This window comes from Melospiza melodia, chromosome 3 (assembly GCF_035770615.1).
Source record: "Melospiza melodia melodia isolate bMelMel2 chromosome 3, bMelMel2.pri, whole genome shotgun sequence".
In the NCBI taxonomy this organism is placed as follows: domain Eukaryota; kingdom Metazoa; phylum Chordata; class Aves; order Passeriformes; family Passerellidae; genus Melospiza; species Melospiza melodia.
In genome coordinates, this window is record NC_086196.1 from 4,169,511 (window position 1) to 4,195,994 (window position 26,484).

Below are 26,484 nucleotides of genomic sequence, written 5' to 3' on the forward strand. Positions count from 1 at the left end.
CTTTTTTAATGCATTTAACTGTGAACAATAATTTGGTTTAAGCTTGCTCTGTGTCGGAACAGGGTGAGGGCTGGACTTTTCAGCTTTTGCTTTGCAATCTTGCTGGCCATACTGTTGTTCCTTTGCCTGGTAAGGTACCACAGAACTTCTGTGAGCCTGGCAGAGCAGGGGTGGTCAGAGAAATTCATCCACTGAGGTTGTGCAGAGCATTGTCTGTCTGCCTGCAGGGAGGAGCTGGGATGCCACATCTTGTCCTCAGCTGCCCTGCAGCATGTGCCAGCCAGAAGCCAGAGGTGTGTAGGGTTTGCTGCACGATGAGAGCACTGACTGGAAACTTGGGTCCAGAGTGGCCCTGACAGGGTGCATTGTCCTCACTGGCTCTAAGCAAGGCTGCTGGTCAGCCATCTGCATCAGTAGTTTGATCTGATGTGTATTTTGATTCTTGCTAAGGAGCCTAGTTAAAATTATAGAGAAAAGTGAACTCTAAAGAGCTCAGCAAAATGATGAATTATGGATGTTGGGTGAAGCCCCTCACATTTGGCCTTTGGACTGAAATCTCTGCCAGGCATGCTGATTCTCTCAGCTTGGCTGCATTTCTCTGAACTTTGTTGTGGATAAAAAACATGTGAGAGTCTGTGAATGGTGACCTGAAGTTGAATGTAAGAATGTGTGAACTCTGAATTTGTTTCTTTCTTTGTAGCTGTAGGCTAAATCTTTTGATGAGCCTAAATTATATTCTTTAAGGATGCCCATTCAGTCAGTCCCTCTGTTGTCAAGATACTCTGTGGGTTACTTGGAACTGTTGGCAGCCATCTGAAGTTTTTTCTTCTCTTATTAAAATTAAGGACAGATCATCTGTGTGTTAAGACAGCTTTGAAGATTTAGTCAGCGTTTCTGGAGGCAAAGGTAATAGTCGTTTCTAAAGCTAGATGCATAAATGCAGTATACGCACTCCTGTACTTGAAATATGAAACACTTTGATTTTTGGGGGGTTTGCCTTCTTGACTTAGTGTTTCTTTACACTTCTGGGTTTGTTTTTTTTTTAAACTTGCAATTTGGTTTATTGAAAAATGCAGTGTTCTCCCCATCAGCTCATTACAGCTACATTTGGAGAGGGATTTCTAGAACAGGAGGCTAATAACTGTAGCATACTCATGTAAAGGTGGACAAATGTTCAACTTTGGGTGTCTCAACAGCAGCTGCAGTTCCTGTGCTCTCCTTTCTGCTGCCCACTCCCACCAGCAATGTGGGGGAGGCCAGGGATGTGGTGAGCTTGGTGCTCATTCGGTGTCCGTCTGAATGACTCAGACCTGTGGACTTGCATTCCCCTCTAGATCAGGCCAGCTCTTAGTGAGAATTATAGTTTTACAAAGCAGGAGATGATGCTGAATGTGGTAGGAAACTGGAAGTCCATATTTCTTTCCAATATTCAAGGTCAAGTGACACTGGAGAGACTGATGTTGGGCAATAATTAAATCAGTGCTCAACTCTGTTCTGGTTGACTATAAACTGTAGTTATCTCAAGTAGATTATTGTGGCATAATACACACAATTGATAAAATATACCATGCAAGAAAGTGCAATCTGCACAGAAACCAGAAATCATTATTTTTTTTTCTCTAGGAGATTAAAGTTTGATCTTAGGAAACATATAGCAAATGTGTATAATTGATGGGTGAGTCCCTCCAGATTTTGCCTCTGATCAGATTCTGTAGAATTACAAACACTCTTGGATAATACTGCTTGTGATTTAATCACAAATCCCAAACAAGGATTATATTTTTGTCACAGTAGTAAGCAATAACTCTTCCACGGACACTGAGGCAGCCAAAGAACAGGAAGACCACAAATCTCCTTACAGTGTGCTGTAAAACATGGCACAAGTTTCCTGTCTTTTGGCAAGCTGCTCGCCTATTTCATCAGACTTCTGTACAAAATAGAAATTGCCATGAGTTGGTATGCTGCAACTTTAACATGAGCATCCTACGTGAGTCTGAGCTCCTGGCACTGGAGCAGTCACCTTTGTTAAATACAGAGGGATGTGGCTTTAGACAGCGTTGGAAAATGAAACTGAGGAGCACAGTGCACTTCTGATAGTTCTAGCTGTGAAATTGCAATCTGAATTTTTAACTCTAAGTTGATGTTAGAATTAGATGATTTTTGTAGGTCTTGGAGGCAGTGGTTTGAGAGCCTCCAACAAAAGGCACTGCCTGTCACCACTGGTCCAGCTGGGGTTTGAAAGTCCAGAAAGCATTACCAGCACTCTGGTACTGCATTTCCATATGTTAACTTCTGTTTTTACATGGTATGCAACGCATCACAGCTGGGGGCTGGTTTGTCTTTTACACTTCCAAAACATTGCCAAGGATCCTCTGACCTAGAGGTGCTAGCAAATAGAGTGTATCCATGGGTATTGAAAGGCTGCAAGGTCCAAGCAGCTGAGCTGGGTAGCATTCTAAAAGTCTTTATGGGAGCTTTGACAGCAAGGAGATGAGGAAGTTTGAGATGGGGGTGTTCCAGGTTTGGCTGCTTTCAGATAATGTCTGTTAGAGGAACATAGTCTCTAGTGCTGGGATGCAGCAGTGCTGTCACAGGTGGCTCATTGCATCTCCTGTGGGCTGCAGCTTGGAGCAGGGACAGGGAGAGCTCTGGGGGCAACGTGCCCTGCTGGGCAGGAGGAGGAGAAAATGTGGCAGCAAAGCTGAATCAAGCAGGGGTGAAAACCACTGTGCTGTGCCAAGAGCTGGAGTGTCACAATGACAGGACTGATGCTGTCACCAGCAGCTGTGGGCTTTCTGTGCTAGTCTTTAATAGCTCCAAAAAGTGACGGGTGTAAATGGATGTCTTGTAGAATAACTTTGGGGTTTTTTGCTTGTTTGGGGTTTTTTTTTGTCAGCAGCAGAGACTGTAACTGATGGGATGACAGTGAAATGTTTGTGGGTTGCATATAGCTTGCGTGGAGTTTTAATTACTTCTAGAAATAATTATGAATATTCTGAAATAATTCTGAATAATTCTAGAATTTAATTCTGTCTAGAAATAATGTGGAGGCCAGTACAAATTTAGAATGTTTTTAGTGAAGTGTCTCTAGTTAGAAATGGAGAGAAATAAATTTCAAGGAATTTCAAGTCTTTATTCAAGACGAAATAAGCCTGCAGCCAACTTTGCCAGTACTGCTTACTGCATTTGTAGTTAGTAATGTTTTTGAACCTTTGTAAAGTTCAGTGTGACATATCTTTTTATTTCACTTGATGCTTACAATTGCATGCCAATTTGTTTGTGCCTGAAAAAACCTTACTTATAATTGTTTATTTTGTTTTATTATTTACAAGGTGGAATATATGTTGGTAAAATTTGACCATGAAAATAAGAAAGTGCGTTTGTTGCTCTGTGGTGAAGAAGTTCTTCAAACACTGCAAGACAAGGGGGAGAAGGTAAACCCCAAGTGAGTAGCTGTTTCCAGTTTCTTGGTTTTTTTAATCCTCTTGTTACGATGCTGTGCAAAATTTTGTTAACCTGGCTTCACATTCAAGTCTGCTGTTGGTAAAACTGTAAACCATAGATACTGATATTTTCAGATAAATCTAGGGGTCAGGAAGTGAAAGTTTTTGAGCACACTTGCAGGCAGTCCATGCACTTTCTGCTTTGAAATTTCTATGCTTTGAAATAAAGGAAGATGTAATGGTGAGCCCACAGAAGTTGCAGTTTGGGTGCTTGTTTTGTCTTGCTCTGATTTTTTGTCTGTGTGCATGCAGTAATCCATGTCCCATAAAGTGCATGTGTACTTGCTCCTGTATCTCTTGGCTAGAAGTGTAGATGTAAGAATGGCAGGGAAATTTTCCCCTGTCCTCTCCTGTGGAAAGCAGCAGTGATCTGTATTTTCTGGGTCTGGTTAAAACCCCAAGAAACAAAGCTTGAGACAGATGCTAAGGGTGACTGCAGTTTGGTCTGGGCAAATCCTGCTTATTGTACTACACAGCAGCACTGTTGCTGCCAAAGTGCACTTTGCTTTCTTTTCACCACTTCCTGATGGCGAGGTGCATTGGAAGGTACATTGTGTTCCTCTGACAAATATTAGACTTTTCTTGCAAGTGGTATTAATTTCTCAAATTCTCACAAATAATTCATCAGTGGTTCTTCTTTCATTACAGTCACCCAACACTCTGGAGACCAGAATATGGAAGTTACATGATTGAAGGAACACCTGGACAGCCATATGGGGGCACCATGTCTGAATTCAACACTGTGCAAGACAACATGAGGAAAAGACGGCAGGAGGCTGCTTCTGTACTCAAAGAAAATGAGGCTGTTTGCACGGTGACATCATTTCCAAGGTGACATGGTTGTTGAAGTGTAATGCCATGGTTCCTGTTCTCCTTATACACTTTTTCTCCTTACTGCATACAGCTAAACTGTTCAATAAATAGGGGAAAATATTATTTGATTAAAGTACTTTGGCTTTTATGTTCCAGTCATGTTTGCTAAAATTTTTATTGCAATGAGACAAGGAAATAAGCATCTTTTAAATTTTTAGGTTGCTTCTAACCTGTGGTGATTTTGTATTAGGAGAGAATGCTGAATATTTGTAACATAAAGTGTTAACTCGTAAGTAAAGAGTAGTCTACCACCTTGAGTTGATACAGAAAATTATATAGAAAAGGTTTCCCTTTACCTATTTTACAAACTGTGTTCTTTATGAGTAGCAGTTTTGCAAAACATGACCAACATGATCTTTTTTTAATACTACTTTTTCACTAAAGTACATGGAAGCTTCTGGTAGTTTAGGGCACCTGGACTTAGTACTTCTATTACACAATACTCTGCTTACTGAATCTAGAAAGGAGAGCATCTCTCCTGGGTTAATAATACCCTTACAGAGGATAGATTTCATCCTTTTTATTGTTGTAAAGGAGTTCTTGAAGAAATTAAATTTAGAATGAACTTCATTATCTAGGAGAAACTGTATTTTGTGACATTCCTTTGAAATACAATTCGAGGCAGAGATTTATTACATTCGTTCTAACTAGCCTGCTCAGTGAAGTGAATGAAGATAGTCATGCTTATAATGGTATAAAAGTTGCTCTGCAGTAGGAGAGAAGCAGCTGGCCTTACTGACTAGTTTCATGTGTAATAGAGAATGCAATAGCCCAAAATTCTTGCTGAGAGGAGGAACAATACAAAATATGCCTTTGCAGCAGTGGTGCCAAAATATCTGCATAATGCCCCACAAATGCTGTTTTAAGAATACTCTTTGACAAAATTTACTTTCCCTTTATTAGAGTTACACTAGATGTAATAAGAGTTTATTTAAAGTCCAGTATTTAAGTAGTTATCAGTAGTTGCACGTTCCCCTGCAACCTTACAGGTACATTATGTCATTTAATAAGTTTTTCATAGAAATGTTTTGGACCCAGTCATGCAGGGAATACAGGGAGAGGAGTTGTTTATCCCTTTGTAGATATAGATAAATACTTTCTACATCACTGTAGGACCAGTACTTTGGACTTCAGTGAAAGCCAATAAGTAATGAAATGTAGTTTGTTTATGACTTACGGGTCATTCCAAACATACTTTCATCCCTCAGAGATTGCTCTCCCTAGGCTAGCCTAATTTAGTTTATTATTTCTGCCTTTTGCTGTCTTCCCATTCAAGTCCTTGTTGGTTTGACTGGAGTCTTGCTAACATGCATTTCTGAGGTTTCACAGGGTTGAAGATTTTTGCCACATTGTCTCTACAATAGCATGTATGTATGCCTGTGTGCATCTGGGCATGTACACATGTATATTAAAATCTGTGCAATTGAAAAGACAAAAAAAACTTATTAGAGTGCTGACAGAAGAAAGGTAAAGAAGTAAGCTTATTCAAATCAAAATAATTCAGTTAAAAGTGAACTATTTGAAAATGCTTAAATATTAAAAAATTATCACTTAGATACTAAATAAGTGTCCCTAGTTCCTAAATTTGTGAGCCGCTTCTGCTGGGCCAGAAAGTTGTTTTCTTTCTTGGGGACTGGAGGGATGCAGTTTACAGTGTAGCACTTAGGTAGGTGATGAAGCTGGCTTTACAAGTTGTAGGACAACTTACTGAAACCAGGAAGAAGAAACAATATTGAACATAAATAATATTCTCAGAAGTGTGTTTCCTGATATTTTGAGTAGTTTGTAATTTTATCAGCTAACTTTTTTTAACTATCCAAATACTAGAGCCTTTCAACATGATCTTTGCCCTTTTTACTGTTCAACATGGAAAAACTAATCTGCTACTTTACCTCAGCCTTGTCAAATGTTCCTTTGTCCCAGCTGTACTGAGAGTTTATTCTTGTTTCAGGCGACTCTGAAACTTAAAATGGAGTTTCCCAAAGGGGAGGGGTGTATTCTGATTAGCTTGCATATCTATCAGCATTTTACCCTTAATAGCTGCAATTTTTCTTTGCTTATGACTTTCATCTCCTAGGGGTTTTCAGCATTCTAGAAGTGTTATAAGACTTAGGACATGTGTACTACTTGAAGCTACCTCTAATTCTTACAGAGTTGGTTAAGCATATCTTTTAAAAGGGGTAGATGGTTAAGAGTAGGGCTGGATAACTTTCTTTGGCAGTCAGCCTGTATCCTCAAGATAAACTTTGAAGCACAGAATGCAGCTGCATGTCAATATTAATAACAAGAACTAACACACTAAAATATATGTGTACCCCACATAGTACTGAAGTTTCCTGCTTCAGCCACTGGACATGTCCTTGTTTGCTGTCTAATGATAGACTAGTGGGGTTTCTTTTAAAAAAAAAGGCTGTGTTAACTACTGTGGAAGGTGGTTGTTGGCTGGCTCTCCACTAGAATCCTAATCTCTGATCATCTGACCGTTCTAAAATCACAGTCTGTTTTCATTACAGCTTGGATCTCATTGTTGTGTTACATAGGTTAGGCTGTCCTGGGTTTACACTGCCAGATTGTATACCAACACCAGTAGAAGGAGGAGCTTCAAAATCGCTCTTTTTTCCAGATGAAGCCATCAATAAACATCCTAGATTTAGGTAAGAATATTTGGAAAATTTAAAAAATCAAATATTTTGTCTCTACCTAAATATCACAGACATCTGCAAATTCTTTACATTACTGGAATAGAGCGCACTGTGGCTAGTTGCTGCAGATATCAGAAGGACTTGGACAGAAGTGGTTGTGATGACATGAATTTTCTTTTCAAAGTGTCTTAAGAAAATTAATTGTTAAGTTAAAGGAACTTTGTATAATAGTTCACACTGTTACAGGGCAAAAAGTGTTTATTTTGCTCCTGCAAAAGTGTTTCAAATTTGAAGTCCTGTGCCTAAATGCTTCAATCATGGTTAATCCAGCTCTCCCTAAGGTATGTCACACTGACATCTCTGAACCCAGTAGCTTGCCCTAGTTACTCTGAAATGTACTTCTCACTGTAAAGTGAGACTTCAGCCAATGAAAATCATTGTGTTTTAAAACTGACCGTACCTTTTAACTTGGCCTTGTATTCTTCAGGTCTGTAGCCTTTTACTGTTTGTTAGAATAGTACTGTGAAGTCCATCAAAATAAGACTGACTTTACTGAAGAAAAATTCAGTGTTGTATCTTTTACAGTCTATCTTAAAACTAGGAGAAGAAGCATCCTGAAGGAGAGTGCTCAAAACAAATAGAAATTTGACATTCCGAAACCCTAAAAATTGTTTAGAACGTAGGTGCAAAAATATTTGCATAAAGAGAAAATTTCATATCATTCAAAAAACTTTTTCTTTTGTTGTAGTACACTGACCAGAAACATTCGACACCGAAGAGGAGAGAAGGTTGTGATAAATGTACCAAGTGAGTAAATTCAGTCTGATCTTTGTTCTTTTTCAAAGTGATTGTTTAGTCTCATGCTCTGAGTTACTGAGTGCCTGTGTTTTCCACACAGTATTTAAAGATAAGAACACACCATCACCTTTCATTGAAACATTTCCTTATGATGATGGAGAAGCAGCAAAGGCAGCTAAGCCAGACTACATATATATGGATGCCATGGGTTTTGGAATGGGAAACTGCTGCCTCCAGGTAAAGTGCATCTGCTTTCAAGATGTTACTACACATTGTCTTCTCTCAACACTTCCCTTTTTAAGATTTGTCTTATGTCTACTTTCACTTTCTTCAACTGATGCATTGTACATCAGTGTGGCAAAAAGGGAGATAAAAGAGCAAGTGGTATATCTAGTATTCTAGTCTTAAAATCCAAATATATTGGGGTTTTGTTGCCAGATTTTGCTAGCAGAGGGGCTGCAGGGGTGGCTGCTCTGAGAAGATGCTTCTCCCATGAGAAGGAAGCTTCTCCCATGTCCAACAGAGCCAATGCCAGCTGGTCCAAGACAGACCCACCATTGGCCAAGGCTGTGCCCACAAGTGACAGTGGTAGCACCTCTGAGGTACGTACAGCAAGAAGAGGGGACAACACTGTGCAATGACACTGCAGGTGAAGATAGGAATGAGAGTATGTAAGAGGAACAGCTCTGCAGGCACCAAGGTCAGTGAAGAAGCAGGGGGAGGAGGTGTTCAAGGTGACAGAGCTGAGATTCCCCTGGAGCTTGCAGAGAAGATCATGGTAAGGCAGGAGGTTGGTGTTGGAGCAGAGATCCACCTGCAGCCCCTGGAGGACCCCACACCAAAGCAGATGGATGCACGAAGGAGACAGGACCTGTCACCCCTTGGAGTACCTGTGCTGGAGCACTCAGTTCCTGAAAGACTGGACCCTGTGGAAGGGGCCCATGCTGGAGCAGTTAATTAAGTGTAGCCCATGAGAGAGGCTGCTGTGCTTTAACCCCAGACAGCAAATAAGTACCATGCCATTGCTCCCTCCATACCCACATATACCCCCTTGGCCCTGGTGGGATGAGGGGCAAATCAGAGCAAGACTTGTGGGTCAAGATAAAACCAGCATAATAATTGAAATAAAATAAAAAATAATGACAGTGGTAATGAAGAGAAGAGGAGAGGGAATAAAACTTGAGAAGAAAGTGATGCTCAGCAGAACAGTTGCTCACAGCCTGCAGACAAATGCTCAGCCTGTCCCCAAGCAGCAATTGGCCCCTCTCAGCCAACTCCCCAGTTTATGTATTGAGCATGATGCCATATGGTATGGGATGGACTATCCCTTTGGCCAGTTCAGGTCCCAGCTGTGCTCCTTGGCTTCTTGTGCAGCTGCTCACTGGCAGAGCATGGGAAACTGAGAGCTCCTTAAGTTAGAATAAGCCCTACTCAGCAAGAAATAAAACATTAGAGTGTTATCAGCATTATTTCCATACTGTACCCAGCCACTAGGAACAAAAGTAATTATCCCAGCTGATGCCAGGACAAAGACTCACGTTGGAGCAGTGAACATGTTCATTGGAGGACTGTCCCAGGGAAAGGACCCCACACAAGAGTGTGAGGGGAAAGGAGCAGGAGAGACAAGGTGTGGCAAACTGACCACAGCCCTCATTCCTCGTTCTCTGCGCTGCTGGGAGGGGAAGAAGTAGAGAATATGGGAGTGAAGTGAATTTTAAGATTTAGTTTATATTTCTGATTGCTCTACTCTGATTTGACTTGTTCTGAATTCAGTTAATTTCCCCAAGTTAAGCTGTTTTTCCTGTGACAGTAACTGGTCAATGAGCTCCACCTCACCAAATTGTGTCAGTGTTGATCTGCTGGAGGGTAGGAAGACTCTGCAGAGGGACCTGGACAGGCTGGATCGATGGGACAAGGCCAGTTGTAGGTGGTTCAGTAAGAGGAAGTGCTGGGTCCTGCACTTTGGCCACCACAAGTCCATGCAGAGCTGCAAGCTGGGGACAGAGTGGCTGGAAAACTGCCTGATGGAAGAGGACCTGGGGGTGCTGGTTGACATCCAGCTGAACATGAGCCAGTGTGTGCCCAGGTGGCCAGGAAGGGCAGGGACATCCTGGCCTGTGTCAGCAATAGTGTGGCCAGCAGGAGCAGGGCAGGGATTGTCCCCCTGCACTCAGCACTGCTGGGGCCTCACCTCCAGTGCTGGGTCCAGCCCTGGGCCCCTCACTGTGAGAGAGACACTGAGGGGCTGCAGTGAGTCCAGGCAAGGGCAGGGGAGCTGGGGCAGGCTCTGGAGCACGAGGGCTGTGAGGAGCAGCTGAGGGAGCTGGGGGTGTTAAGCCTGGAGAGGAGGAGGCTCAGGGGAGACCTTACCACTGTCTGCAAGTGCCTGAAAGGAGGCTGTAGCAAGGTTGGGATCAGCCTCTTCTCTCAGGCAACCAGCGCCAGAACAAGAGGAAGTGGCTTCAGGCTGCACCTAACGAGGTTCAGATTGGACATCAGGAAGAAATTCTTCACAGAAGGGCTGATTAGATATTGGAATGGGCTGCCCAGGGAGGTGGTGGAGTCACTGTACCTGGAGGTGTTTAAGGAAATACTGGATGTGCCCTCAGTGCCATGGTCTAGTTGGCCAGGTGGTGTTCAGTCATAGGCTGGACTCGGTGATCTCAGGGATCTTTGCCAATCTAATTGATTCTGTGTTCTCTCCCTGGCATTACCTTGATCCTTAAGCCTTCTGTTACACTTTCTCTTCCCTGTCCAGCAAAAGAGGGGAGTGATTAAATGGCTTTAGTGGATATCTGGCATCCAGCCAGGGCCAGTCCAATACACCAGGTTTATTCACTTGCTCTATGGGGTTTTATTCTGTTAATATTCAAACATAACTGGATGACTTGCTGAGAGAGTTTCTTGAACTGGTCAAGCCTCATTTGATCAAGCAACTGCTCCTGAAACTCCAGCACTTTGAGTGTGAAAGGTCATCCTCTACTCTGCTCATCTTTTAGGCATGACCAAAGGACACTGTGACGATGGAATCTGAGCTGTCTTGTACAAATGGGAGAGGTTTTTCAGTTACTCATTTGGGTATTTTCCTTCTTCTGCACCCTTAGAACAGCAAAAGCAGGAAGTGGCAAGAGGTTGTAAGAATATTTTTTAAAATAAGTAGCTTTCTGCTTTTGTATAATTTTATTTCATTTACAAACATCATGCTATATAAAGTTTCTCATTCTTAAATATTTTTAGCTATCTGCTAAGGAGTTGTCTTCTTACTGCTTGTACCACAAGTCTACCAAATCCATATTCTCTGACTGTGTACTGGAAGATGTTCTTGATTCTGTTTTCTCTCATTTGAACATGCCCACTTTCTATGTTTTTTAGTAATATGCCCAAGATATTCCTGTCTTACAGTATCTTCCCTTTAAATCCAGGTGCTGAATATTAAGAGTGCTTTAATCCTTTTCCTTTTCTATTTGCTTTAAATGTTTCTCTGATGCTGGGCACTACCACCTTAGGTAATCATGGTGTATTTGACTCTTGATAAAATGTGCCTGTTGCCAACACAGTCTTGGAGCAGAGCTAGGAAGAGGCTGGTGTTAACTCTCTATAGGATTAAAGGAAATCATCTAAGCTCTTCTTGTTTCATAGGAAAGACAGAAAACCTCATAAAAATCACTCCCTTTGAGAAACTACCAAAGCTGTACAAATAAAAGTTCTTGACAGGTGCTACATATTGTTTCTTGCCACTAGGGCAAATTAGGGTGAGTCTGATGAGATAGTAAAGGGTACATAATACTGTGTGGTTTTACAAGGTGTTAGTTTGCCATGGTTTGTTTCATACTATCTCTTTTATTTAAGACTAAGAAAAGAAATCCTTATTCAGTCATTGTATGAATTTTTAAAACATTATTAAAGGAGCACTATTTTACTATTGCATACTGCTTCATTTTATTATTACATTCTGGTAATAAATGGCCAAATTCAAATTTGGTAGTCCTGCTATCATCAAAGGGAGAATGAAAAGGCTGGCAGCTGCTTCTCTATCAACTGATAATTCCTGATAACTGACTAGAAGAAAACCTGTATTGCCCACCTATTCTTGCAAGGTAGTTTGTAGTATATATACTTCCTTTCCTGTTTGGGGGGTGGTCTTGTTGGTTTGGTTTTTGTTCTATTTTTTTTTGTACTGCACACCAAGCTACAACTTGGTTTGATGCATTTCCAGAGGTAAAAATAATGTCCTGATGAGCTTGGGCTGGGATGGCCTGCACTGGCAGAGCATGAGCCCTTCTGGAGAAGACAGCCATGCCCTTTTCCTCCCTAGTGGGACATTTGCCTAGAAACCGTGTTGAATCTCAGATTTAATGTGGTTTGGAATAAACATAAAAGGAAAAGGGAGGCAAATATCATTGTCTGGGGAACGAGTGTAGGTGTCCTGTGCACCCACCCCCACTCCAAGGCTGGCTCCCTAGTGCTGAATGTCCAAAATTAATGATGAGAAATCATACTTAGCTGCTTTTCTGCAACATAATACTTAATCTTGTCTTTTAACCACCTGGGGGTTTTTTTCTGAAAAAACAAAACAAGCCACTTGGAGGATAGACGCAGAAGGAATATTTTCTCCACAGCACAGCTGTTTTCTAATTTGGGATATTTTAATGAATATTGGATGAAGATTTTAAAAGACAAACACAAACAAATGCCATATTTTCCCTATAGCACCATCATCAACACCCCCCAAAAAATCCATCCAGTGAACTCGGGGGTTTTGGAGGGATTTGTTGGTTGGGTTATTTTTTAGTCTTACTTGAGGTGCAGTTTGGTTTAGTGGCAAGCTGAGAAGAAAATTTGTGTTTTGTGTGTCATTCTAATTACTATACTTGGAAGAGGAAAGCCTGTACAACTGGAATTCTTCAGGACAGCAAGCAGAGCTGTTGGTTTAGAGCTGAAGCCTCTTGTATAATGTTATGATAGTACAGGTGTACATTCCCATCTGTTTTCTTCTGATCTGTGAATATGTAAACTGCTAAGACAAAGGGAGTTTTGAGACTGACCACTCTGTGCATTTTTTAAATTCATAAAGTGTTGGTTTACAAAGTCTAGAGGGTAAGGTCTGCTACTAGAAATGTGTCTTTTGTTTGATGTGCTCTGAGTAAATTTCACCAAAATATTACAAAGGAGTTACCTATTCCTACCTGTGGTAGGACTTTCAGAGCATTAATGCCTTCTGCAAATAATATTTCTTTTCTATTTTTTTGCTGGGTTCTAGCCTCTAATACAGAAAAAGCTGGACTTTTTTTTAAATTAAAGTTACAGTAGACACACAGATACTCTTTCTTTTCTCCACAGTCTTTCAGGATCAAAGGCATCTTGAAATGTTCTTTAAAACAGGATTAGCATCACATAAAACAAATGTTAAATCTACAATAGAGTCTGACTGTTGTTCTAAGTAGGTTCCTGGCTTACTTCCTGAAGGTGCATTACTCACCCATGTGTATTCTAGATGTTAACTCAGTTTTCTTTGATTCTGGCAAGTGTTTGTATATTCAGCCTCACCATAGAAGCATTATGGTCTGAATGAATATGGAAATGACATGGAAAGAAGCTTGTAATATAAGTGCTACTGATAGGTAGGGCAGAAATGTGTCCAAGACTTAGGGGGAAAACCCACACAAAACCAAACAAAAAACCCTAAAATTTTTAGTATATTAATAATTTTATTACATAGTTGATTTTAAATCTAGGAAGACTGTGCTTGTTGTATGATGATAGAAATTTGACAGCAACTGTACATCTTCCAACAGGTAACATTTCAGGCTTGCAGCATTTCTGAAGCAAGGTATCTCTATGATCAGCTAGCTACAATTTGTCCCATTGTGGTGAGTAATGGACATCTGTCAGATGAACTCTTCCTTAATAGCAGAAATCACTATATATTTAAAAAATAATACCCAAATTGCAAGCTCACAAATTGGGTACTCGGGGAGAAGACTAGGTTGCCGCATGGGTTGTGTTAACTATTTAATGTGCAAATGACACCACAAAAGAGATAATATCTGTTCCTTCTTGGCCCTTGTGTCTATTTCTTCCCCTCATCTCTCACTCCCACATGCGTGAGACTCTTGTTAAATAGTTTTAGAAATAGATTTGGGCAGATTTCATGAGAGCAAGGCAAGCTTGGTCTTAAAACCATTTTTAATTTTCCAACTGGTGTTGAAAACCCTCTGGTGCTACAGAGGATTTCAGCTTAAGTAATTTAAATTTGTCCCTTTTATAAGCATGTATTTGCTTATAAAGTGTTTGTCTGGTCTGAATGATGAGAAGATCCTACCCTGAGTGAGGTATGTTCCAGCTGTGTTACTAAGGTGCCTGGCCAAACAAAAATAAACAAAATAAAATAATTGCCAGGTGAACTTCGAAAGTGAGCAAGCAGAATACTTGCTGATTTGTCTCAAAAGTGCTTCTGCCAGTGTCAATTTTGCATTCCTGAAATGCTGATCTGTAGAGGTGAAACATTTGGAGAGTGTAAGAAGCCACTTTAAGGAATGCTAACCCTTGACCCAGGTGTTTTTTGGAGGCAGCAGTTGAGATATTTCTGGTTATTCGGGCTTTGGCTGGATGTCAAACTGAAATACATATACTTCAGCTCCTTCTGGATCCCTTTCCAGTGGGGTTGTACTTTGCTTCTGGTTCCTTTGTTTTGATGTCAGCTGTTCCATTTTAGATGGCGCTGAGTGCTGCGTCCCCGTTCTACAGAGGCTACGTGTCGGACATCGACTGTCGCTGGGGCGTGATCTCCGCCTCTGTGGACGACCGAACGCGCGAGGAGCGGGGGCTGGAGGTACGCCGTGCTCCTCCTAGGCACCTGGGGCTTGGGGGCAGGACAGTTACATCTTCATTATCACAGTCTGCTTGCGCTCATCACAATCCCTAGTGAGGAAGTGTGATGGTGTTGGTGGTAAATACAGGAGAGATGGTGTAAACACTCGCCTTGGTTGGTCAGGTTGTGTTAAACAAATACATGCTTTTAATTAGGTATGGAATCCCAGTCTTCCACAGCTAGCTGGAAAGGGCCCCAGTGAGGAAACTTGCTAATTTATGCTTGAGCCCAAAAGGCAAAAGTTGCATTAGATTAAATAGTGGGTGCTGCTGAGTAGTATAAACTAGAACTAAATCAAGAGAGCCAGGTATAAGAACTTGTAGAATTTCTCTAAGCAGGAATTTCCATTCAATGCACTTACAAAATTACATAAAATTAATAATTTTTTAATTTTACTTGATATATTTAATTTAATTTAATTTTCTTGAACTACCTATTTTAAGAACATCTCTAACAGTGTGCACATAGTGAAACTGTTGATATATGTTTAATGCTTTCCAGGTGCTTGGGGTAATGGCATATTACATCAGGAAAACATTTCTACATCTAGAGAATTCTAGTAAATGTGTGATTACTGATTTTTTGCTCAGATATATATGTCTGCAAACAAAATAGTCATAATTCCAGAATCACTTTATATTGAGCCTATTTAAGACCCGTGCTTTTAATAATTTTAATTGAGGTTGTAGGGTTTTTTAAATAGGATACTAATTCTCAACTTAAGTATCATTAGTGAGCAAAACTTAGGTAACATTGTTAACAAGCTGTTAAAATATTGTATTCTTAAATTATATAGCCACTGAAGAACAACCATTATAGAATCAGTAAATCCAGATATGATTCCATAGACAGTTATCTATCTGAATGTGGTGAGAAATACAATGACATTGATTTGACAATAGACAAAGATATCTACGAGCACCTAATAAAGGAAGGTAAGTGTTTGCTTCATTATGAGCAGGTTAAGAATTATGTTTGCAGTATGTGGGGATATTTTGTGGTTTTTGTTGTTGTTTGTTACAAACATTGTGCAGCCCTCAGAGTGATTTCCTGCTCAGGAAGTATCTGTGCAGAGTGGTCTTGAGAGTTTTTTAAAAAGGATTCTTTTGTAACAGAAACTGTCCCTAATGCATCAAACTGAGTTTCTCAAGCTGGAATTAATGGTTTATTTTTATGGATAAGGCCAAACTGCTTTAGGAAACATGGCACAGAATGCATCAGAAAACAGGAAGAATGGCAGCCACACCAATACTCAGCTGCCATTTCCAAACAAGAGCCTGTTTGGTTCGGGGGTTTTTGCTCTTTTTAATCATTTCCTTCCTTCCTGAAGTCATCACTTTAACAGGATGTGGTGGGCTGAGGTAGCACTTCAGTGTTAGATGCTTTCAGTCTTGTTAAAAAAATTGTTAAAAAAATATTTCTAGAGCCTGTTTTGATGTGTATGAATTGTTTGTTTGAATTTTCATTTTGTAGGTATTGACCACCTTTTGGCACAGCATATTGCACACTTGTTCATTCGAGACCCATTGACTTTGTTTGAGGAGAAAATACATCTAGATGATGCAAATGAATCCGACCATTTTGAGGTTATGTCTAATTTAGAGGAATTTAATAAATATATATCTATATAATTGCTTATCTTCATAATAGTGAATTGGAGGATGGCTGTATTAGCTAAGAATTTTTTCACTTCAGGTAGTTTTTTAGCATATGACTTTGCAGTTATAAGCACATTCATTTATTCATTTTATCTTTTATTTAGAAGGTGATGGCTTATACTTTAAACTAAATAAAATATGAAAATCCTAAATTAGAGCTATGTATATAAATGTAAAGGGGAACTGTCAATTTTTAAGGCTTCCTGAAACCTGGTTTGTATTTTATTTATTAGAAATCTCTCTTTTACAGCTTTATGAGGTAATAGCTGTGGTGACATTAGGCCTTTTTAGTTCAGGATGTGTCAGCCCCTCATGAAAAAGTAAAGTCAGCTGCATGCCAGTGCCTTAGTATCTTGTGCATAATACTCAACCAAAACAGCACGAGAAAGTACAACATGTTTGCTCCTAGGTTGAGTAGTTGTACTGTGGGCTTTAGGAAATTACAGCACTTACTTTGGAACCACTTCTCTAATCTGCTGCACTGTTCCACAGAAAACACTAGGACTCTAGTTATCTGCTTATTTTTCTTCAATTATATTATATATAGAATGATGTGCATCTTGATTGTGACAGATTATTTCATGTGCTTTGCAGAATATTCAGTCTACAAACTGGCAGACAATGAGGTTTAAGCCACCACCTCCAAATTCAGATATTGGATGGAGAGTGGAATTCAGACCTATGGAGGTAAGGAAGACATCAGTATGTACAAGAGCACATTTCCTTTTAAGTGGAAAAGTACCAGGCATTCTGCCATCCAGTATCAAACTCCTATTACTTGTGCTGTGTTTTCTCCCCTTTGATTTGCTGGATGCAAGTGAAGTGGACAGCAGTATTTAATCAGACATGGACTGTGGGAATGTAACTGACAGGAGAATCCACTGCAGTACATCAACGCATGCTAATGGATTTGGGGTGATGGGGAAAGGAATTAGGCTTGTATTAAAGCAGCAGCAAACAAAGCCCCATTTAGCTTCTAGAGACTGTATTTCTCTAGTACATTTCCTGGTACTGAACAATTCCACTGTCACAGTTTTGTTTTTTTCACAAAGTCCTTTTATTCTATAGTAGTCTGTTTCTAAGCTCTCTGAATTTAATCCTTTTAGAGTGGAAATTTAAATGCTACTATACTTCTGTAATTAGAGAGCCTGAAGGTGCAGGTTATTAGTCTTTTGAAACACAAGTGTGCTTTGCATGGAGTTGCAGGGTTGAGTTTGTTGCAGCCTGTGTGTGCTTTGTGCCCTGGAAGTCAGTGCTGGTGGTTGTGTGTGGGTCAGCCCTCGGCGTGGGCAGCGTGTGTGGGCACGAGTGCCAGCATGAGCTTCTGAGTCAAACTGTCCTCACTGGCCTTGCATGGGTGTGTTCCCCCCAAAGTAATTGAATCTCTGCTCCTTTCATGTCTAGGTCCAGTTAACAGACTTTGAAAACTCTGCTTATGTTGTGTTTGTGGTATTGCTAACCAGAGTGATTCTGTCATATAAACTGGATTTTCTCATTCCTTTGTCCAAGGTAGGTGTGAAAGATCAGATCTGTTAGAGCTAAATGTAAGGCATCGAGTCTGATTTTTCATCATTTTTTTTATCCCCTAGCTAGGAAATAATACTTGTCCACTTACAGAACAGTCATTTTTGTCTTCCAGTAGTTTTCATCTGTACCAGTACTTTGGATTAATTTAAACTCTACAATATTAAACAAATATTTTACTGCTGTCTCATGGAATTAAACATAGACAAACGCTGTAGGAATTTCTGTGATGCCTAGCAGTGAACTGCTGCAGAAATGTTGAGAAATACCCTTTCCCCCTTGTGACAATGCTATGTTTCCTCCATTTTACATGCAGGGGAGAAATATGTGGAACTCAAAAACTTTAGACTTATTAAACATTAATGTTACCTGTGTCTCATGCTCTTATTCTGTGTTTTGTTTATACGTAGTGGGGAGGGAAAGGGGGAGTTCAGCATGCTTAGTGTTACACAGTATTTGAGTGGAAACAAACACTTCTGATTCTGGTCACAGCTGTGGCTTGCCTTTAGACAGACAAGCCATGCAAAATGTACTTTTTTCTTTAATCTTGCCCTCACAATTGCTGAACTGTTTTGTGTGAAACTGTCCTTGCATGTCCTTTTTCTCAGGCACTTGACCAAAAAATGCCTTTTTAGATGGATATTCCTGTGATGTTATAGGTAGCTTTAAAAAAGATCTTGTAGGGCAGAAGGCTTTTGACACTATACTGGAAAATCCTGCATAGCCACAGTATCCTGTGGCTTTTCGTAGAGTTTTTTTAATTAAAATGGAGAAAAATATTGAAGTCATAAATTTACAGTAATCATACCATTCATACATGGTATGATTTGGTATGACTTCTAAAAGGAGATGTCAGGGAGTTCAGACTCCATGAATAATGCAGCAGTTTAGCGGTTAGATTGCATAATTACATTGTTATTTGAGTGTCTCAAAAGCACAAAAATTTTAACTACCAGTTAAGAGTGAGTAAGAGATCAGGTGCTGAAAGAACCTGAACAGAATTGCAGGGCTGGGGGGCTTAAAATTGCTTAGGCTTGCCAAGCAATTTGGCAGGTAATGCAACACAGAATTGCACAACCGTTGGTAAGCCTGCCTCTTTCACATAAAATAATAGGGGGTTATGGGGCTAATCTCACACTAATCTTGGCTGTCTGATTGAATGTGGTTGAACACTCATCAGCTGGGACTGGAGTTCTTTCAAACTTTCAAAACAACCTGTTGTGTAAATAGGTTTCATAATATAAAGTGAATTGAAAACAAAGGTGTGGAAGGTAAGAAGTAAGTGAAGCTTTTGCATAGCCTTTAGTTCAATATCAGACAGAGAATTCAGAGAAATATCCCTTTTTCTGAAGACAGTATGGTAAAGCTAATGTCCAAAAGCTGTATGATGTTAATTACCAAAGAACTTGGGCAAAATCTTCCATCCAGAAAGACAGAGCAATGCTTATGTCAGAGCAAATGTAGTTTTGGGGACTTTTGAGAAGCCTGAAATTTAGAACTTTTTTTGCTGGCAATCTAAGTTTAAATACCTAACATGTTTGGAATGGAATAGATACAATTCTCATACAAACTTACTTGAATGCTGTTTCTGAACATTTGTTTAATACAGTGATAATTCTTCTAAAGACAGTGGTGATTTTGTTAATAAAAGCAGGAAATTATGGCTAGGGAAATGGAAATTTTCTTCTTCCATACTTATTTAAATTGCATCTAAATATGCAAAGAAGTCTGCCAGAAGGGATATAACCTGTTAATTGTAACTGTTCCTATGTTTTCATCCAAACTGAAATTAGCATAACATGTTCTAACACAATACCATTACCTATTCTGCTGGAGACCCAGTTTCATAAAATGTCATCTATTGGTGGGTTTGTTCTGGACACTGAAGAATGAAATAAAACTTAGCTTCACAGCTTGACCTTGCGTGATGAAGTAGTAAGAAATATAGTATATATTTCAACTTATGAAACACAAATGTGACACTTTGGTAGAATCCTACTTTTCCAAAGTATCATAACACAGATCTCTGAAATATTTTTTTTGCCAGGTGGATGAAAACATGAAGGTGGCCCAGAAAAGAGATGCTGTACGACAGGGAATGTTTTACTTCAGAAAAGATATCTGCAAAGGTATCACATCAAGTAATCTGACTAACATTGTTGTGGATGTTTAGCACACGTCTTGCCTTTTTTACCATTTTTTTCCTTTCCCTTTGTCACATGTGAAGGTGGAAATGTTGTTTTGGATGGATGTGGCTCTGCACAGAATGGGACAAGCACTGATGCAGAAGAGTACACCTTAATGAGCATTGACACAATTATCAATGGGAAGGTAATAGCCTCTTCTACCTGGAACACTTCCTATTCTACCCTCCCAGAAACCAGACTGAGTGTGTTTTATGCTGATTCTGTTCTCTTACACAGGAAGGAGTCTTTCCAGGCTTGATCCCAATTTTGAATTCCTATCTTGAAAACATGGAAGTGGATGTGGATACAAGATGCAGCATCCTAAACTACCTGAAGCTAATAAAAAAGAGAGCCTCTGGTATGTTTGATATTTTTGGACATTGACTTTCTTGGCATTTTTCTACTTTTAATTGGATAAGACTGATGGGACCTGTGGATGTCTTGTTAGCTGTTAAAACAAAGGACTCAAATGTGTTCTCTAGCTTAAATCTTGTCCTGTCTGTTTTTGATCTTTAGTGTTTAGTGATCCATTTTAGAACTTAAATTCAGAGTAACTGATAGAGTAACAATCATGGTTTAGAGGGTAGTACGTACCCAGTCCTCGATTTTGGTTTTCAACACCATTTACTGCTGTTTTGCCACTGTATTGTCTGTCCACTTTGTAGTAGTTTAAACATACACTAGTCCACTTTCCCTGACACTTGAGTGTTGTAAGAGTATTTGAGGCTGGGTCTGTAGCTTGCCTGATATTACTGGTGTGACTCCAAAGCATTCATAAGTGTAAACTCAGGTCTGCTAGACCATGGGACCTAGACTTTAGCTCACTGATAAGAAGGTCCTTCTGTTAGCAGCAGAATTCCTTCAAGGGGGAGCAGAGCAGGCTCTTCCACAGTCATTCTCATGTTGCAATGTTTTTCAAGACAGGTGTATAATGACTGTTTATGTATCTTCATAAAATGCAGCAGTATAATAAGTAAAAGATGCAGGCTAAACTTAATTCAGAACTGTGTGCTTAGCTCAGTCTGTGTCAACTTTTTAGCTTTTTTTGCATAAATCACTTGTATAACTGCATTGATGAAAATTTAACTAGATGGTTAATTTTAGCCTCCTAAGTCAAGAATGTTTTTCTCTTAGGCCTCCCCCCCGCCCCAAGTTTTAAACTAAAGGGCTGCATTCCTCTTTAATTCCTGAAAATTGCTGTAGAAGCTTCTAAGTAAAGACCTTTCCAAAGCTGAGGTGGAAATCAGGATTTTGTCTTATCTGGTAGTTCACTACATTAACAGTTCTTCAGAACGGTAACATGTTTTTAAACATTCCCTTGTCTGTTGGTTGGGTTTTTTCCTTCAGAAAAATGGTCTTTAGAAAATAAGGAATCCATAACTGTAGCAGGCCTTTTCCCTAAGGCCTAGTGACCAGCTGCAGGTGTTCCCCACCAAAGAAAAGCTTTGCTGCCTGGTGCAAAGTTGCAGTCATTGCAAAAGTCAGCTCCTGTATTTACAGACCTAAAAGCTGTGAGCATGAGGTAGATAAGAGTACAGGGTTTATAGTTCAGGTCTTACAAACTGAAATTACTTTTAAATGAAGCTTCTTAAGAACTAGAATTCACAGAATAAAAAAGCATTAGGTATTGTATTACTGTGCCGCAGTGTTTCTCAGCTGTGAGCTTTGGATTATTCCAGTTTACTCTTGATCTTAAATCAAATGTTCCTTATCCGCAGCCTGTTTAGTATGAGTCACATCCACAAAGAGTGGCCATTTTTCAGATTTCTCAAATGGTGAGAAAGCACACAGCACTCATGAATTAAGATCACTGACACCTTAGCTGCTGTGGCTGTAACCTTGCCCTGGCATAATTCATTTGAGCCTCAGTCACCTCCTCTCCTGCAGCACAGCAGGTCTTACCCTCCTGGCCTCTGTATAGCTGGTGTGTGACTGCCACCACCCAGTGAGACTACAGATTGCTAGGCAGGCAGCAGCTCTGACCACCACCAGTTATTAATGCCAGCAGTACTGAGGTAGCAGCATCGCGTGGTCCTTGTCCTGGTGTGCTCTCCTGGCTGCCTGCAGTGCAGTAATCACAGAGCTTGATGAGCCTTCACAGATGTGCTTTCCATGATCTTTGCCTTACCTTTCTTGAAGCAGTTACACTTTTGCTCCCCCTGAAGTCATATAACAAGAAATTACACAGTTCTGTGGTATGCTTTTTGAAAAAATTAATTCTCTAGTTTTTCTCATTTAAATGCTCTTCACAGTTATTCCATGATACACCTTCTAGTTCCTGTGTTGTAGGATCATGTTTATCTTGTCACTTGTCATCAGCATTCATAATTGTGTGGACCTCTCCAGTATATTGTTGCTCCTGAACGTACAACTCCCTTTGCCCCTCCTTGCTGGAAAGTGTCTCACACCTTTTGGCAGTCAGCGGTGCCATACTGCACTGGCGCAGTGTGGCACTCCTGAGGGCTGCGGGCTGTGCTCCCAGTGCGGGTGTGCAGGGTACGGCGGCGCCGGGATGGGGAGTGCCGGGCTGCCTGGCCACTAGGGGTCCGTGTTGCTGTGCTGGACCCTGCTCCTGCAGCGCTGCGCCTGCACGGCTGCGCTGCAAACCTGCCTGTTCCTGAGCTGCACTGCAAACCTGTCTGTTCCTGAGCTGCACTGCAAACCTGCCTGTTCCTGAGCTGCACTGCAAACCTGTCTGTTCCTGAGCTGCACTGCAAACCTGCCTGTTCCTGAGCTGCACTCCTGCTTGCACTGCAAACCTGCCTGTTCCTGAGCTGCACTGCAAACCCGTCTGTTCCTGAGCTGCACTGCAAACCTGCCTGTTCCTGAGCTGCACTGCAAACCTGTCTGTTCCTGAGCTGCGCTGCAAACCTGTCTGTTCCTGAGCTGCACTCCTGCTTGCACTGCAAACCTGTCTGTTCCTGAGCTGCACTCCTGCTTGCACTGCAAACCTGTCTCTTCCTGAGCTGCACTGCAAACCTGTCTCTTCCTGAGCTTCACTCTACTCAGCTCCTGCCTCCACTGACTTTCTTGCAGGCTCCCTGCTTCTCTTTGGTGTCAGAAAGTTTGCATGTTGAGTTTTAGTGCCTTCAATAAATAAAGCCTCTTGAGTAATTTTTTTCCTGCCCTCTTATGTAGAAGTGTAAACTCTGGCCTCATTCCTTGAAAACATTACTTCTGGTTTTTGGAAGCACATTTTGATTTCTAGTAACCTTTTTCATTCTGCTTTTCTTTCCGGTACTTTCTGCAGTTTTTCTGATTTGTCTTCATGTACATCTGTTCAAAACCACTGATAGGATATTTTTAGTGTTGGATTCTTTTTACTTTTACTGTTCCTTCATGCTTTCTCTAACTTGATTCCTCTTGCTTTATTATAATATTCTTAAACCGAAGACTTCTGTAGTGGAAGCCATCGACTCTTCCCACTCTCACAGTGAAGCTGATGTTCTGGTAGCTAGCCATGAAAGTTTTTCTAGGCTCTTTGAGCATCCCATCAGCCCATCTTAATGTCTTAAAACAGTCAGAATTACCTTAAACTTGTATTAGTTAAGGTTTGCTTGCATGTGCTGCATTCAGGAGCAAGATTCAGCAGCCTGGACGCCGGTGTCCAGCCAGCCCCCAGCTGCAGCTTCATGGGGCTGCCAGTCTCCTGCAAGTGGTGTGTGTCGTTCAGTGACCTTGTACAGAGGTGCTGGGGACCCTTAGGTACCTGCTGACCAACCCAAGAACTGTGGAGTGAAGCAGAGGCACTGTGTACAAACCAGAAGTTGGTATAATTGGGAACCAGCCTGTTTTTTGCTAGAGTAGTTGCCAGAGGAAGAATAATAACCCAGGGTTGACTGACCAAAACTAGTAGGTCAGTTGGATGGATCAACTACAAACTTATTCTATATAAATGTAGTAGTGCAGAGGTGTCTGTTGATTCATCTCTGCCAGATTCTCTGTTAAATTAAATGTTTAAGACCTTTTGCTGTACAGTCTGTTGGTAGCACCTGTTCTAGTTCAGGTTCTACTTCTCTCTGCATTGTGTCATTGGAACATCTGAAAGCTGGAAAACTGCACCAGATAAGTGTCTTTTAGACCATCAGGGAAAAGTCAAGCTTAATTGTGCCTGCCATTTAGCCATATTTGAAAACAAAAAAGTATAGGAATGTGTTTCTCATGAAAGTGTGGGCTACTCAGTAATTGTGTATATAGTGCACAGAACTCTAGGTGTTCTACTGCTAAATTAGATGTATAAAGTGTGAAATTTAATTTGCTCTTGCCCACAGGAGAGTTAATGACAGTGGCTCGATGGATGAGGGAATTCATCGCGCAGCATCCAGACTACAAGCAAGACAGTGTGATAACTGATGAAATTAATTACAGCCTTATGTGGAAATGCAACCAAATTGCTCAAGGCCAGGCAGAGTGTCCTGAACTACTGGGGGTAGGTTTTAATAAGAAACAAAGTGGAAATAAAACTGACTCTTTGTAATGAATGAATTAATGCTTCTTAAATAATAAAAAGATTAAGCCTTTTAGCAAAGCACTAGCAAAGATACTGTGAATCTGGTACAGTTTCATGGTGTGAAGACCAAAACAGGGATACTGCACTATAAAATGGGCCAATCTGCCTAAATATTCATTTAAGGCATCCTAAAATAGGCATATACTTATTGTTAAGGTTTATACAATATACATGTAAATAGTAAAATATTTTTATGATTAACATCAATGTATTTTAATAACATTGTAACTAAGGTTATTGTGAATTAGCTTGTAACTTTTTTATGCTTAATATAGAAAGAAAAATTGTCATGAACAGCTTTGTAAATGTAATGGTACTTGTATATTACATGCATTCCAGTTACTGAATGTTTACTGTAATTTTTTTAACCTGGAATGTGCTAAGTAATTTACCTTATTGTGTAAGAAAAAAAATCCTTCTGGATCTACCTGAATCGCAGATACTTCTTCCTTCCATTGGGTTTTGAAAGTGTGTAAGAACAGACAAATATACGTGCATCCAAGCTGTTAATCTTACAGTAGTTTCTCAGTTGCCACAAGGCCTTCATCCATTTGTAAACTGTAAAACTCAGAGGAGTAGATCTGTCTTTATTCAGATAATGCAAGTCAGCCTGCCTGCAGATGCAGTTATTTCCTTCCCCTCTGAAATAAGCTGCATGCTGTCTCAGTTCAGAAAATCTGCCCGATGATTTCACAAAAAAGTAATAACGGGAGATGTGTGGAAAGGGAGGAGGAAATGAGAGCTGGACATAGAGCCCTCCTCACAGAGGAACCAGAGACACCTGCTCTGGACCCCAGCCTGCTTAACTGCTCTTCCATACTGCTGCTGCTGCTCCCATAGTCAGCAATGAGTGCAGCACAAAACCAAACTTCTGTCCATTCTTCCTGAAGGTTGAGTTTCTCATTTTGTCATTTTGTTAATTATAAATATTTTTGTCCGCACGTTTATTTTCTCTAAGGTAATTCATGTAGGTGGTTGGGATTACCTACATAGCTGTAGTTATGGACAATTTAATCCCCTCTAGAAAACAGTTGAAAGAGAAATTTTGGAATGCACTAATCCTTTGAATTGGAAGCTGGTGCTGGGAGTGACTGTAATCTATTTCAATTCAGCCATTGCATCTGTAAATAAAGCAAAGTTATGGGGCCTTTTTGATTTAGCTTCTTAACTGATTTCTAAAAGTGAATTGCATTAGGGGTAGAAGATGCAAAGCTCATGGAAGCATATTAAAATCCCTAAGATCTAATGATTTTTTAAAAGAACTAATGGAGAAACTGCAGTGAGAGGTACACCAAGAAGCTTTTATGTACTGAATTACACTTCATTCTGTGTTCACAGGTGTGCTTTAGAGAATAAAAAGAATACTTTTTCTCTGCAGTGGTGAATTTGTTTTAATTAAGATGTAGGCATATGCTAATTTAGTTTCTGTAACAAGGAAATAAAAATAAAATTTGCAGTATTTGTTGGTCACTTGCATGACTTGAACCCACATTTTTAGATTCAAAAAGGAGGAGTTGCATACCTGGCAGGTACAAACCAGACTTACTTCGTTCACAGTGGAGCTGCTCAGGACTCAGACAAATGGTCTGACACTCCTACAGCAAAGAAGTCCTTGCTATTGTTAAAACTGTAGCATCTGTCTGATTACACAGTATGAGCCACTATGCTTGGAAAACCCTTAAAAATAGTTGGAATGCTTTTCTGCTGGTACTGCTTCAATACATGTCCTTATTCCCTTTCAGTTGACATTGAAGCATCCCTCTGGCCAACTATGTGTCCTGTAAGATAGAGAACATTTTGTCACGATGCCTAAAAAGTTGTGGCTGGAAATTTCCCTCCTGATTTCTTGTGTGCATGTTTCCAGAAGGGATGGGTGAGATCAAACACAGAGCTGCTTCTGTTTTTTGAGACATGCATGT

The 26,484-nt window shown here is 40.3% G+C and overlaps 1 protein-coding gene across 1 annotated transcript in view; it reads left to right on the forward strand.

Moving 5' to 3' along the window:
• Nucleotides 1–26,024, forward strand: part of GCLC (glutamate-cysteine ligase catalytic subunit) — a 37,185-nt gene extending 11,161 nt beyond the window's left edge. Inside the window, exons 2-16 of the mRNA XM_063150684.1 lie at nucleotides 3,333–3,445; nucleotides 4,152–4,334; nucleotides 6,917–7,030; nucleotides 7,767–7,825; nucleotides 7,917–8,053; nucleotides 13,612–13,686; nucleotides 14,532–14,648; nucleotides 15,484–15,622; nucleotides 16,161–16,273; nucleotides 16,940–17,032; nucleotides 17,750–17,854; nucleotides 19,917–19,998; nucleotides 20,097–20,200; nucleotides 20,293–20,413; nucleotides 24,327–26,024. Coding sequence (XP_063006754.1) covers nucleotides 3,333–3,445; nucleotides 4,152–4,334; nucleotides 6,917–7,030; nucleotides 7,767–7,825; nucleotides 7,917–8,053; nucleotides 13,612–13,686; nucleotides 14,532–14,648; nucleotides 15,484–15,622; nucleotides 16,161–16,273; nucleotides 16,940–17,032; nucleotides 17,750–17,854; nucleotides 19,917–19,998; nucleotides 20,097–20,200; nucleotides 20,293–20,413; nucleotides 24,327–24,532 — 1,761 coding nt within the window. The 3' untranslated portion in view covers nucleotides 24,533–26,024. The remainder of the gene's footprint in view (nucleotides 1–3,332; nucleotides 3,446–4,151; nucleotides 4,335–6,916; nucleotides 7,031–7,766; nucleotides 7,826–7,916; nucleotides 8,054–13,611; nucleotides 13,687–14,531; nucleotides 14,649–15,483; nucleotides 15,623–16,160; nucleotides 16,274–16,939; nucleotides 17,033–17,749; nucleotides 17,855–19,916; nucleotides 19,999–20,096; nucleotides 20,201–20,292; nucleotides 20,414–24,326) is intronic.
• The last annotated feature ends 460 nt before the right edge of the window (nucleotides 26,025–26,484 follow it).